The 13,920-nt window shown below is 45.5% G+C and overlaps 2 protein-coding genes across 2 annotated transcripts in view; both read right to left on the bottom strand.

The window, feature by feature from the left end:
- Positions 1 to 5,410: 5,410 nt before the first annotated feature.
- On the bottom strand, positions 5,411 to 11,231 carry NCR1 (natural cytotoxicity triggering receptor 1). The gene is made up of 7 exons (XM_049901165.1): positions 11,113 to 11,231; positions 10,994 to 11,029; positions 10,525 to 10,809; positions 7,608 to 7,886; positions 6,891 to 6,941; positions 5,884 to 5,931; positions 5,411 to 5,741 (listed from the first exon to the last, which is right to left on the bottom strand). The coding sequence occupies exons 1-7, from the start codon at positions 11,144 to 11,146 to the stop codon at positions 5,512 to 5,514; spliced, it is 963 nt and encodes a 320-aa protein (XP_049757122.1). The 5' UTR covers positions 11,147 to 11,231; the 3' UTR covers positions 5,411 to 5,511.
- A 7-nt stretch (positions 11,232 to 11,238) lies between these two features.
- Positions 11,239 to 13,920, bottom strand: part of FCAR (Fc alpha receptor) — a 40,900-nt gene continuing 38,218 nt past the window's right edge. The window contains exon 5 of the mRNA XM_049901168.1: positions 11,239 to 11,321. Coding sequence (XP_049757125.1) covers positions 11,263 to 11,321 — 59 coding nt within the window. The 3' untranslated portion in view covers positions 11,239 to 11,262. The remainder of the gene's footprint in view (positions 11,322 to 13,920) is intronic.

Genomic DNA, 13,920 nt, shown 5'->3' on the forward strand with positions numbered 1-13,920 from the left:
AGAAGAACTAGGAGTGGAGTGCTGAGGAGCTCCTGGAACCAGGAGACCAAGAGAGAGTTGGAACATGAAGATGGTGAGAAGTGGCAATAGAGAAACGATGGCAGCAGAACCAAGAGACTGGCAGGAAACTGCAGGAGACCTGCAGGAAGCTGGCAGGAGAAGGTGTGGTAGGCTTCCCAGCCTACAGAGTGAGAAAGCTGAGCACCTTCTGGTAGGAGGCTTGCTGTTCAAGTAGGGTGCCTCTGGGTACTTGCTGGAACTAGGTTTGCTGACTCACAGAGCTAGAGCTGAGCGCCTTTGGGCCGAGGCTTACTGATGGAGTGGGGTGCCTCTGGGCACTTATCAGCAGAACTAAAACAGCTTTGTAATACTTGCCTGAGCAGGGGACAAGCCAGGGGGCCAGAGAGAGGCATGCCTGTTGGCATGGCTGAAAAAAGGCTGTCCTGATGGAAGAGCTGTATCCTCAGCATTCCTGAACCTGACCTGTAATTTGTCACTTCCTTAATAAACCCTGTTATCATGAGTATTGTCCAAGTTCTGTGTGGCCATTGCAATGAATTACTGAACTCAGCAGAGAAGTAGAGTGTGCCGTGGGAGGGACAGATAATGTCAGAATTGGTAAAAAGGGCTTGCGATAGGAGTTTCGTCTGACCTTTGCCTCATAGGAATCAGCCTTGGGCTGTTGATCTTGATTCTCCCTCTCCCTTGTAAAGTTAGAGGAGGTCAGAAGCCTCCCCCATGCCATTTTTACATTCCGCCTCATGGGAACCAGCTTCGTGCTGATACTTATAAAAGAAATTATCCTTTTGGGTTGGTTGGAAGAGGCTGGTAAAAACAACCTGGGGCTCTGGAGAAAATTGGAGCTCAGAGAAACAAATTTGAGTCTCAATCTTAGACAGACTGAAACCACAGGGTTGGATGAGGCCAACCAGTGAATGGTGGATCTACTATAGAACCCTAAAGAGAACTGTTGTTGGAGAGCTGGGCCATAAAAGAAGAAACTTCAAACATTGTATGTTGCCCTGAGATAATCTTTGAACCTTAAACCAAAAATATTCCCTGAAGTCTTCTTTAAACCAAACAATAAGTTAGTGTGAAAATGGTGTGGTGCGTCAGCCCTCCACTAACTTCACAAGGGGAAGGAGAGAGAATCAAGGTCAACATCAGCCCGTGGCTGATTCCTATGGGGTGGAGATCAAACATACCTCCACCCTCCAACCTTTTTACCAGTTCTGACACGAGCCGTCCCTCTCACGGCACTCCACTTCTTTGCTGGGTTTAATAATTCGTTGCAATGGCCACACTGAACTCACAAACAATACTCACGATTATGGGGTTTATTACGGAAGTAACAGGTTACATTCAGATCAAGAACAACTCAGGATACAGTTCTTCCATCTAAAGAGCTTCTTCTCAGCCATGCTCACAGGCAGGCCTCTCTCTGGCCCTCAGCCCCTCAGCCCCTCAGCCTCTCAGCCTCTTGGCCCCTGTCCTGCTCTCGTAAATCTTACAAAGAGCTCTTTAGCTCTGCTAAGTGCTGGATACACCCCACTCTGCCAGGAAACCTCTTATCTGAAGGCCCTCAGTTCTTTTGCTCCATGGGCCAGCAAACCCCAGCTCCGCCTAGTGCCTGGATGTACTCCACTCCACCACGGCCCAAAAGCACTCAGCTCTTTCTCTCCATAGGTTAGCACATCCACTGTAGCCCCCTTGCTCTGTAGGCTGGGAAGCTCACCAAGCCATCTTGTGTCGGTCTCCTGGTTCTGCTGCCACCATTTTTCTGCTGCCACTTCTTGCTGTCTCTGGTGTTACAGTTCTTTGTCTCTGTCCCCTGGGCCTAGGAGGTTCTCAGTGCACAGACCCTGAGTCCAAAGCATGTGCACTGCTCTTGTCTATTCTTCTTGGTTGTAGTAAGAACCACCTCCTCCCCCCTGGGATTTTCTATCTTTTAACCCTAGTGGGATGGCAAAGCAGACCAATCCCCTCATTAGGGTTTCATACATCTTATTTGCATGGTCCCACCCCTACAAGGGTTCCATGCAACTTATTTGCATTGTTTGCAAGCTGTCCAATCCTCTTGGTGGGTCACAAGCACCTTGTTCTTATAGTCCCACCCAATCATTGTGGGAGGTATAACACCATGCATGACTCAAAGGCTGTATTAAGTAATTCACTGCATTGCAGTTAGTTTATTTAGTAAAGAATATTTGCCTTGACCATCCTGTTCATTTGAAGAACTAGCTACATGGGATCAAATTGACAACAGCAACTGGAAAGATCAGAAAAGAAGCTTAGGGGGCCCTGAGTTTATGTTAATGGGGGAGGAACAATTCAGAAAAGGAGGGGGGGAATGACTGCACAACTTGAAGAAAGTAATCAATGTCTCTGAATTGTACGTGTAGAAATTGTTGAATTGGTATATGTTTTGCTGTGTATCTCTTTCAACAACAGTAAGCAACAACAGCAACACATTGTATGATTCCATTTCTATGACATATCCAGAATAGCTAATCAAGCCTGACTTAGCTATTGCCTCACAGAGCTGCCCCATCTGCATATCTGTACGTAGTGTCTCTAACCATCCTGCCCCTGCTGTTCCAGGCTCTATTGTAGGTACTTAGACATAGGGACAATAGATTGAGTTCCTCTCTGAATAAAATTTACAACAGATGAATGAGTAATCAAAATGTTGTATATCCATACAATGCAATATTCCATTCATCCACAAAAAGGAATGAAGTCCAGATACATGCTACAACATGGGTGAACCTGGAAAACGCTGCTTGAGAGGAGACAGACACAAAAGGTCACTGTTACGGACTGAACTGTGTCCCCTAAAGTATGTGTTGGAATCCTAACCCCTATGCCTGTGGATGTAATCCCATCTGGGAATAGGTTTTCTTTGTTATGTTAATGAAGCTATATCAATGTAGGGTGTGTTTTAAACCAATCACTTTTGAGATATAAAAGGAACGGATTACGCACAGAAGCAAGGAAGCACAAATAGGGAAAGATTGATGCCCTGTGGAGATCACCAAGAAACTGAGGAAGAGAAGCTGAAAGAGACAAGGATTTTCCCCCCAAAGTAGACAGACAGAGCCTTCTCCTACAGCTGACACCCTGAATTTGGACTTCTAGCCTCCTAAATGTGAGTAAATAAATTCCTGTTTATTAAAGCCACCCACTTGTGGTATTTCTACTACAGCAGCAGTAGATAACTAAAACAGCACATATTTTACCATTCCAATTACATGAAATGTCTAGAATAGGTAAATCCATAGAGACAGAACATAGATTGGTGGTTTCCAGGGGTTGGGGAGAGAGGGAAAATGGGGTGAAACTGTTTAAGGGTTTGGTGCTTTCTTTTGAGGTGATGAAAATGTTTTGGAACCAGCTAGAACTGGTGGTTTGTACTAAATTCATTAAATCATTCACTTTAAAATGGTTAATTTTAGGCTATGTGAATTTCACCTCAATAAAAAATAATACCTGATGGTGCAGGAAGTATCAGAAAAATAAGTCGAGAGGTTTCAGAGGAAGCCAGTAAAGTGGTTATTTCTAGGAGGATGTGGTCAAGTGTTGAACACAACTTACAGATAAACAAAGATAAGGGCTTAGATGTGTCCACGGCATGTTCCAGGAAGCTCATTAATGTATGTGACAGCAGAAGCGTCAGAAGAAGTGTGGAGAGAGAAACCAGTTCCCAGCGTGTTGAGGAGGAAAAATTGGATATTGCCAGTGTGGGTTATATTCCAGAGAAATTGGTCTCTGGCTCCGTGGACCAGGAAGGAGAGTTGTTGCGTGTCGGCGAGTCAATTGTGACTCATAGTGACCCCATGTGACAGAGTAGAACTTCCCCATAGGGTTTTCTAGGCTATAATCTTTGTGGGAGCAGATCTTCAGGTCTTTCTCCAGTGGAGCTGCTGGGTGGGTTTGAACCGTCAACCTACTGGTTAGCAGCCAAGTGCTTAACTGTTGGACTACCAGGGCTCCAGTAAGGGTAGAGGGATGGGCATCCTTCCATATGATCATGTCCATTTTCTAAAGCTTTAGCCCCTGCTTCTAACTCAGAGTTGGAGAACTTAGGTCCCATTGGTGGCGGTGGTGGAAACGATAATTGCGGATTGCTGACCTCACGTCTTTATAACACTGCTAAGAAGGAGATACTTCCCACTTCTTTGGACAAACAGAAGGTGTGGTGGCTAATTTATTTGTCAATCCTCCTAGGCTATGGTGCTCAGCTGTTTGATCAAACACTAGTAGTCTAGATGTTGCTGTGAAGGTATCTTGTAGATTTGATTAATATCCACAATCAATTGACTTTAAGTAAAGGAGATGGCCCGTGGTAATCTGGGTAGGTACAATTCAATCATTTGAAGGCCTTAAGAGCAAAATCAGATTTTCTGGAGAAGGATTCTGCCTCAAGACTGTAACTTAGAAATCCTGCCCGAGTTTCCAGCCTGCTGCCTGCTCTATGGATTTTGGACTCAAGACTGCAACATTAACTTTTACCTGAATTTCCAACCTGTCGCCTGCCCTATGGGTTTCAGACTTGCCAGCCCCACAATCATGTGAGTGAATTCCTTAAAGTAAATCCCTTTAAATGTATACATATAAGTTGTTGTTAGGTGCCGTGGAGCTGGTTCTGACTCATACCTTAAGTACAACAGAACCAAAGGCTGCCTGGTCTGCACCATGTGGTCTTTGCTATTTTTGAGCTCATTGTTGCAGACGCTGTGTCAATCCATCTCGTTGAGGGTCTTCCTCTGCTTACCTGCTACTTTACCAATAGGTATATGTGTATGTATTATATAAACATAAAAACCAAAATGACAAATTTCTTGCTGTCCAGTCGATTCCAACTCATAGCGACCTTATAGGACAGAGTACAGCTGCCCCATAGGGCTTCCATGGAGCAGCTGGTGGATTTGAACTGCCGACTTTTTGGCTAGCAGCCTGACCTGTGCCACCAGGGCTGCTATATAACATATATTTATATAAATACAAATATATCTCTATCTATCTACATAAAACCAGTACCAGATGCCATCTCATGGTGACTCCATGTATGTCACAGCAGAACTGTGCTCCATAGGGTTTTAAATGGCTAATGTTTTAGAAGTAGACTGTCAGGCATTTCTTCTGAGGCATCTCTGCGTGCACTCAAACCTCCAACCCTTCGGTTAGCACTGAGCACGTTAACCGTGTACACCATCCTGGGAATCCTCACTAATAATAGAAGTACCAATATTTAGCTTGCAACCTAGTCACCTGAAGTAAAGACTACTTTTCCAAACCCACCTTGCTTCTAGATGAGGCAAACTATTACCTGACCACTGAGAAATAAATGAAAATGTTGCATGAGTGTTTCCAAGAAACCTTTATAACAAAAAATTGGGCAGTCCTTATCCCTCCCTCCCTGCTTCCCTCTGTACAGTTGTCCCATATTTCCTGCAGTGACACCCTATTCCATAGGTCCAACACAGAGCTCACACAGCCCGAGCTCAAGGATCAGCTTTCAGCTCTACTTGTGGCCACTGCACCTCTTGGTCGTTTGTTGAGGGGTCTTTGTGCTCTAAACCTTCTCCTGTGTTCCCAACTTGAAGCCCTGATGGCTCTCTCTTGAGTCCTTTTCCTGCTGAGCCAGTCCATAACCAGCAGACCTACTATGGCCACCAGGATGATCACAGCCATGCCAATCCGAAAGAGATTCTGGGCGGTGTGATCCCAGAAAGTAAGCTCTGGGGTCAGAAGAACAGAGTGGTCACTGATGGGAACACACAAACATACACCACTTCACCACATCTCTTTCCTTCTCTCCTTCACAAATCATGCTTCTTGCCCAGTTCCTCTCTTTAGAGCCAAAAGTCCATGCTTACTTACCCTTCTGTAATTCTGTCTCTGTGGTTGAAGGGTAGAGGTCCCAAGAGTCTTCAGCGGATAATCAGGAAAATGAAGAAGTGAGATAAAGAAGATCATGTTGGTCTTCTCCATCCCAGCCCCTCCTTCCCTTGGGTATACTACATGACATTCTATAGCTTTTCAAGGTCCCAATCCCACACTTTGGGTCCTAGTGACTTCATCTGGCAGTTAGGATAGAAGAGTCAAAATGGACAAGTCCAAGGAAGAACTGAGCTCTAGAACTAATACACTGTCTCTTCATGCAAGTCATATCTCCTACCCAAGTCTCATTTTCCTCATTAAATCAATATCATTTCTTCCTCCTCACACATAGTAAAATTCAAAGTCTTACCATTTTTTTTCAAAGTCCTCAATGAGCTTCTACCTGACCCTATCCCACCATCCATCATGAGCTACTACCTCACCCGCATCACCACTCCTACTATCACCATCATCTGGAAATGATGTCAGATCACCTCTCTGATGTAATTTCCATCTTCCTCCTCCTCCCGGCTGTTCTTTTATCACATTGAATATCTTCCTGCCTTAGGGCATTTACATTCGAGCTCTTTCTGGAACCCTCTTTCTCCAAATAGGCATAGGATAAACTTCAAATATTTGTTCAGTTGCCTCCTACTCCATGAAGCCAATCTTGAAAAGCCTACTTAATATTGCTACCTGCCCTCCCCCACAAAGGGGCACTCCCAATCACTTTTACCCTGCTCTGCTTTGCCTTTTTCCATATTATCATCTCATACTTATGTGCTCTATAATTCATTTTTGTTATCCTGACTTTGACTCATGTTCTCTTCTCCTGCTAGAATATAAGTACTACAAATACAAGAATATTTGTCTGTTTGGGTGACTGATAAAGCCGTAGTACTTGGAACACACTGGGAACTCAATGGACGTGTTGAATGAATACCATGTTTGTAGAGTTTTGGGAGGCTGTAACTGCTCCCCTGAGCTTCGAAGCATCAGCTACTCACCATCATAAGAGGTGGGCTCTGTAGGTGCAGCACTGTTGTCTCCAATAAATCCTGGCAATGGTGACAAAAAAAAAAAAGTAACAGGTTTTGCTCTCTTCTGGTCTACTCATTTATTGCTGTCCCGGGGTGGTGCTAATGGTTAACATGCTCAGCTACTAACCAAAAGGTTGAAGGTTTGAGTCCACCCAGGGTGCCTTGGAAGAAAGTCCTGGAAATCTACTCCCAAAAAATCAGCCACTGAGAACCAGACTAGAGCACAGTCCTACCGTGACACACATGGGTCACCATGAGTTGGAGTAGGCTCAACAACTACTGGTTTAGAGTCCCTGATGGTGCTGCTCACCTAAAGGTTGGAGGTTTGTGTCCACCCAGAGGCACCTCAGAAGAAAGTCCTGGCGATCTACTTCCCAAAATTCAGCCATTAAAACTATACGGAGCACAATTCTGCTCTGACACACACAGGTCACCCTGAGCTGGAGTCTACTCCGCAGCACCTGGCTTAGCTACCTGTTACCTGTACTCTTCCCCTCCCTGTCCCTCTAGTACTCTTCCTCATCAAAGACTGACTAGCCCCTAGGAAGTGGGTGTTGTGAGGGCATTGGTGGAAGATACCTGTCGGCATCTTCTCACCTGTTCCTTTGCCCCCCTTCCCCATCATTGGCTGGGGTTCACTTAGGGCTCCAGGGAGGACACGGGAAAAATTGGGGGTTTTCTCACCTGCCACCAGGAGCTTCACAGGTGCACTGGGCAAAGACCATGCAAAGTCATTATAAGAGCCAAAGCATCTGTAAGTCCCTCTGTGGGCTGGCGTTATAGAGTGTATGGGAAAGTCTGCCTGATTTTTCCCATATTTTCGCTGTGGGCTGCTGGATCTTCCCTCCTTGAGCAGAAAGAATGTGTTTGTTGCAGTCCCCAGATGACAGTGGAAGGTCACATTCTCTCCTGAGACCACCTCAGGCCCGGGATGCACTGAGAGGGTAGGTATGTCATACAGCCCTGTGAGAGAAGGTGACTGGTAGGTAAAGAGCATCTTCATCTTGCCTCCTACATTCTGTTATGAATTGAATGGTGTCCCCTCCCCACCCCCCAAAATATGTTGGAATCCTAACCCTTATACCTGTGGATGTAATCCCATTTGGGAACAGGGTTTTCCTTGTTATGTTAATGAGGCCATATCAGTGTAGGGTGTGTCTTAAACCAATTGCTATGAGTTGGAATTGACTCAACGGCAGTGGTTTTTTAAATACATAATCATACACCATTACAACAATTTCTACATGTACAACTCAGTGACATTGATTACATTCTTCAAGTTATGCAAACATTCAGCCATCCAATTGTTCTACCAACATTGACTTAGACTCCACTGCCCCCTGAGCCTCTCATCTAAACTTTCAAGTTGCTGTTGTCAATTTGATCTCACATAGATAACTCTTTAAAAAAGCACAATACTCAAGGTAGATATACTTAAGATAAACTATTTTTTTTTGTTCAAAGAAGACTTCAGGGGATAGTTTCTTAAGCCAATCATTTTTGAGATATAAAAGGAGCAGATTATACAAACAAGCAAGCAAGCACAGATGGGGAAAGATAGATGCCACACCACATGAAGATTGCCAAGGAACTGAGGACCAGAAGCTGAAAAAAGACAAAGAGCTTCCCCCAGCCCCAAAAGAGAGATAGAGAAAGTAAGATAGATAGATAGGTAGAGAGAGAGAGAGAGAGAGAGAGAGAGAGAGAATCAGTCTTCTAGAGCTGGTGCCCAGAATTTGAACTTCTAGCCTCCTAAACTGTGAGAAAATAAATTTCTCTTCATTAATACCACCCACTTGAGCTATTTCTGTTACAGCAGAATTAAGAAACTAAGACAATCTCCCATCCCCCTTGCCCTTAAGACCAGGATATAACTTCCCAGAGTCTCTGTCCCTTCTGTTTCCTAGATTTCTTCCTTGTAATGGATGTACCTTTCCTGGTCTCTCCTTCAAGACTAAAGCACTCACTTTCCCAGCTTCCAGGAGTGCTAACTCTTGAGAGCTTACAACTAAATCTTTCTCTGGGAATTGCCCTACAACAGTGGTTCTCAGAGTTTGGCCCCTGGACCAGCAGTATCAGCATTATCTAGAAGCTTGTTAGAAACGCAAATTTCCAGGCTTCACCACAGACCAACTGTCTTAGCCTCCTAGCGCTGCTGAAACAGAAATACCACCAGTAGGTGGCTTTAAAGAACTGAAATTTATTTTCCCACAGTTTAGGATTCTAAAAGTCTGAATTCAGGCCACCAGCTCTAGGGGAAGGATCTTTCTGTTTGCTCTGGGGGGAAAATCTTTGTCTCAGCTTCTCTAGCCCTGCCGTTCTTTAGTTCTTTGGTGATCTCACTGTGGCATCTAGCTTTCCCCCACCTGCGTTTCCATCTTTCTGTGTCTAATCTGCTCTTTTTCTCTCTCAAGAGTCATTAGGTTTAAGACACACTCAACACTGCCCTAGTCCGCAGTGGTTAAGCACTCAGCTGCTAACCAAAACGTGGGCGGTTTGAACCCACCCAGCCACTCTGTGGGAGAAAGATATGGCAGTCTGCTTCTGTAAAGGTTACAGCCTTGGAAACCCCATGGGGCAGTTCTACTGTGTCCTGCCCAGTTGCTGTGAGTCGGAATTGACTTGAAGGCAATGGGTTTGGTTTTTCAGTTTTTTGCGGGGGGTGAGGTGGGGGGGGAGGCAACACTGATATGGCCTCATAACATAACGAAAAGGAGCCCTGGAGGCAAAATGGTTAAAGCCCTGGTGGGTTTTAACCCACCAGTCACTCTACAGGAGAAAAGACCTGGAAACCTGCTCCCATAAAGATTATAACCTAGGCTGTGGTGTAGTTGTTCTCTGTCCTGTCCTAGAGCGTCCCTATGAGCCAGAATTGACTTGATGACACACAACAAAAACAACATAAGAAAACCCTGTTCCCAAATGGGATTACATCCACAGGTGTAGGAGTTTAGGGTTCCAGTATATATTTTAGGGGGACAATTCAATTTACAACACCCACTGAATCAGAAACTCAGGGGGAGGGACACCCATCTATATTTTGACAAGCCTTCCAGGTGATTCTGATGCCTCCTGAAGATGAGAACTGCTTCCCTGGGCTAAAGATGACCTGCCTTCCCTAGGAGTGGTCTTCATTCAATGATTGGTAGATACTGAGCATATAAAGACCTTGAACCTCTAGTCTCATTGGAGACAATTGTTAAAGCCCATCCCAGGTCTCGAGTTCCTGTTCGTTTCATGAGCTCTCTGTTGAAACTGTATTATAGTTCAACTTCTCCTTCTCTAGTTTTGCTTCCCTCATCCATCACATGTGTTGCTTTTGAGGACACTTCCCAATAATACCCCTGCACACAAATAAAAAAAAATCCATCTCAAAATGTTTCCTGGGAAACCTGACCTAAGACAAATTCATATACAGACAACGCTCTGAAGAACCACCCCAACACACATACGCTTAGGAAGTGGTTGACCCCAAAAGAAACTGTCGAATAGGGCTTGGAAGAGCTTAAAAGGGATTAATAGATGATCCTGCCAGGGTTCAGGCTGAGGAGATGTCTCCAAAGCTAGGGAATGGGACAAGGAGTTCATTGTCTTCTCTTACCTGTTACCACCAGATCCAGGGGGTCACTTGGCTCTGACCAGAACTCCCCACTCAGATAGACACAGCTGTAACGCCCTGCAGTGTGTAATGTCATGGCCGGGATGCGGAACCTGACTTTGTTCATCAATCCATGTGATTTCTGTCTCTCTAAGGAATAAAGTTGCCCCTTAAAAAGCAGGTGGTACTCAATAGCATCATGGATTCCCTGGCACCAGATAGTCACTGGTCTTCCCTTGGGAATTATGGAATTGGGCTTGGCCCAAATGGTGGGTTTCACAAGAGTATCTGAAAAGGAATCAGAGACAGATTGCAGATGATACCCCCGACTACCACCACCCTACTTTCTACCTAGCTGCTGGCCTCAAACCCTCCTAGCAGTCCAGAGACCCTGCCCTCTCTCCCCAGATGTTCGCAGGTGGAGACTTAGTCTGAACCCGGAAGAGTGCTTCTGAGGTTTGAAAGGACTCACGCTTCTGGGAGCAGATCATCTGGCTCAGACACAGCCCTAGAAGAGAGGGATAATGAGATACATCGCCTCACCCTCAACCAGTCCTCTGGACTCCATCTTCCTTCCACACAAGAGCTCACCGAGGCAGAGCAGAGCAGTGAGTGTAGACGGCATAGCACACAGATTCTGCCAGGCGAATGTGGAGCAGCTGGTTGAGGACCAAAGTCCAGCAGGCCAGGGGACACACAGGATGTGGTAGGTGAGGCCCAGCACCAATCACCATGGGACTTTCACACTGACTTTCTTAGAAAAAGGTTCACAGCTTTCCCTCCACTCCTGACCACGGGGTCTAAGGGATAAAAGAGCATGGCATCTATGACACTTCTGACCACATGTGTGGTCTAACTAATGGTTGTTTGCCTGGCCTGAAACCCATTTCTGGTTCCACTTCTACATTCTGAAATGTGAACATTATGCCCAGGGAAGGCATGGAGCAGTGTACAGAACAAAAACCTGAGAATCACTCAGTGGAATCCTGGAGATATTGAGGCTGGATAAACCCCCAAAACTATTGCTCTGAGATAATCTTTAAACCTTAAACCCAAGCTATCCACTGAAGTCTTCTTTGAATCAAAAAATGGCTTATCTTAATAGGTAAAATATGTCTGCCTTGAGCATTGTGTTCTTCTAAAGAGTCATCTATATAAGATCAAATTGACAACAGTAACTGGAAAGGTTAGATGAAAAGCTTACGGGGCAGTGGGTTTAAGTAAATGGTGGTGGAACAATTTGTAGGATGATAAGAACGTTTGCACAACTTGAAGAATGTAATCAATGTCACTGAATTTTACATGTAGAAATTGTTATAATGGTGTATGACCATGTATATTTTCACACACACAAAAGCCCTGAGAATCATAAAAAAAATAAGGGTTTTGTGGTGCAGTGAATTATTTGATATGGCCCTTCTAGTCATGCATGGTCTTGTGACTCCCAAAAAATGATTGAGTGGCACTATGAAAATATGGTGCTTTGGCTCCAAGGGAATTGGACAGCATTCTAATAATGCAAATAAGGTGTCTGGCACCCTTGTGGGGTGGGTCATGCAAATAAGGTGTATGGAACCCTAATGAGGGGATTGGTCAGCTTTGCCATCTTGCTAAGCTTAAAATGAGCCATCCCAGAGGTGGAAAGGGGAGAATCTCACTACCACCAAGAACGAGCTAGGAGTGGAGAGTGTCCTTTGAACCCAGGGTCCATGCTCTGAGAACTACCTAGACCCAGGAGACAGGTAGTGCTGTAACATTGAAGATGGTGCAAGACGGCGAGAAGTAGTGGCAGAGAAGCAGCGGCAAAGGAGCAGCGGCAGAGAAATAGTGGCAGCAGAGCCGGGAGACCAGCACGAAATGGCACAGTGAGCTTCCCAGCACACGGCACAAGGTGGCTACAGGGCATGCTGACCCACGGAGTGAGAGAGATGACAGCCTTCAGGCAGGAGGCTTGCTGGCAGAGTGGGGTCTCTCCCGGTACTTGTCAGCAGAGCTAGGCCTGCCGACACACTGAGCGAGAAAGCTGAACACTTAAATGAATAATTTTTTGCTGGTTCCTATGAGGCGGAGGTTAAAGATGTGCCTAATGTCCAGCTTTTCCAAATCACTGTACCACTCCTTCATCTCTAACATCAACTACTCACCCTCCCCCTCAGTACTCCCCCTCTTACCTTTGGGGTCCATAATTCGCTGCACCTTACAGAACTCACAAACTGTACTTACAGTTTGAGTAGTTTATTAGGGAAGTAATGGTACAGCTCAGGATCAGGAACAACTCAGAAGCAAGGGGAACAACTCAGGATACAGTGCTTGATAAAGTCATCTTCTTTTCACCTTCTGCTCCTGGGCCCTGCTGAGGGCCCTCTCAGGCAAGTGTTAACAACTCTTAGCTCCGTAGTTCAGCAAGCCTCACCACAGCCTTCTCATACCAGTCTCCTGGTTCCTGCTGTCTCATGCTGCTATTGCTGGTGCTACTGCAGTACCACCATTTCTCTCTGTCTTCCATTTTATAGCTCCCTCTCTCTCTCTGTCTCCTAGATCTAGGATGTTGTCAGTGCAGGGACCCTGGGTCCATAGGATGTGCTCTGCTCCCATCTCTTCTTCTTGGTGATAGTGAGGTCCCTTCATTCTGCCTCTGGAATAGCTCATGTTAAGCCTAGCAGGATGGCAAAACTGAACAATCCCCTCGTTAGGATTCCATACACCTTATTTGCATGGTCCCACTGCCATAAACCTTATTTGCATTAATAGCAAGCTGTCCAATCCTCTGAGTGGTCCACAAGCACTTTATTTGCATAATGCCACCCAATCACTTGGTGGGTGTTAGAAGATCATGGCAAGAAAAGCCATATGAAGGCAATCCCTCGCACTGTAACACCTTTGAGAATAGTTCTCCTGGTGAAGTGGAGTGCCTCCAGGTACTTGCTGGCAGAGCTAAAGAGCTTTGTAACACTTAAGCAAGGCAGGGGCAGAGGGGCCAAGGGGCAGAGGGTGAGGGCTGCCTGCAGGCATGGCTGAGAAGCTTTCCTGACGGAAGAGCTGTGTCTTGGGCTGTTTCTGAGCCTGAGCTTTGACCTGTTACTTCCCAGATAAGCCCCATCACTGTGAATATGGTCTGTGAGTTCTGTGTGGTCATTGCAAGGAGTTATTGAACCCAGCAGAGAAGTAGATAGTGCCATGGGAGGGACAGCTGGTGTCAGCATTGGTAAAAAGTTGGAGAGTGGCGGTATGTCTGACCTCCACCTCATGGGAATCAGCTTTGGGGTGACGGTGATTATCCTTACTGCTCATGAAGTTAGACGAGGCTCTCTCATGCCACATCACCATTTTTTCACTTAAAAAAAATTACAGTAAAATTCACTCATTTTAGTGTTGGGTCCTATGAGTTTTGATGAATAC

The sequence above is a fragment of the Elephas maximus genome, chromosome 11 (assembly GCF_024166365.1).
Source record: "Elephas maximus indicus isolate mEleMax1 chromosome 11, mEleMax1 primary haplotype, whole genome shotgun sequence".
NCBI lineage: Eukaryota > Metazoa > Chordata > Mammalia > Proboscidea > Elephantidae > Elephas > Elephas maximus.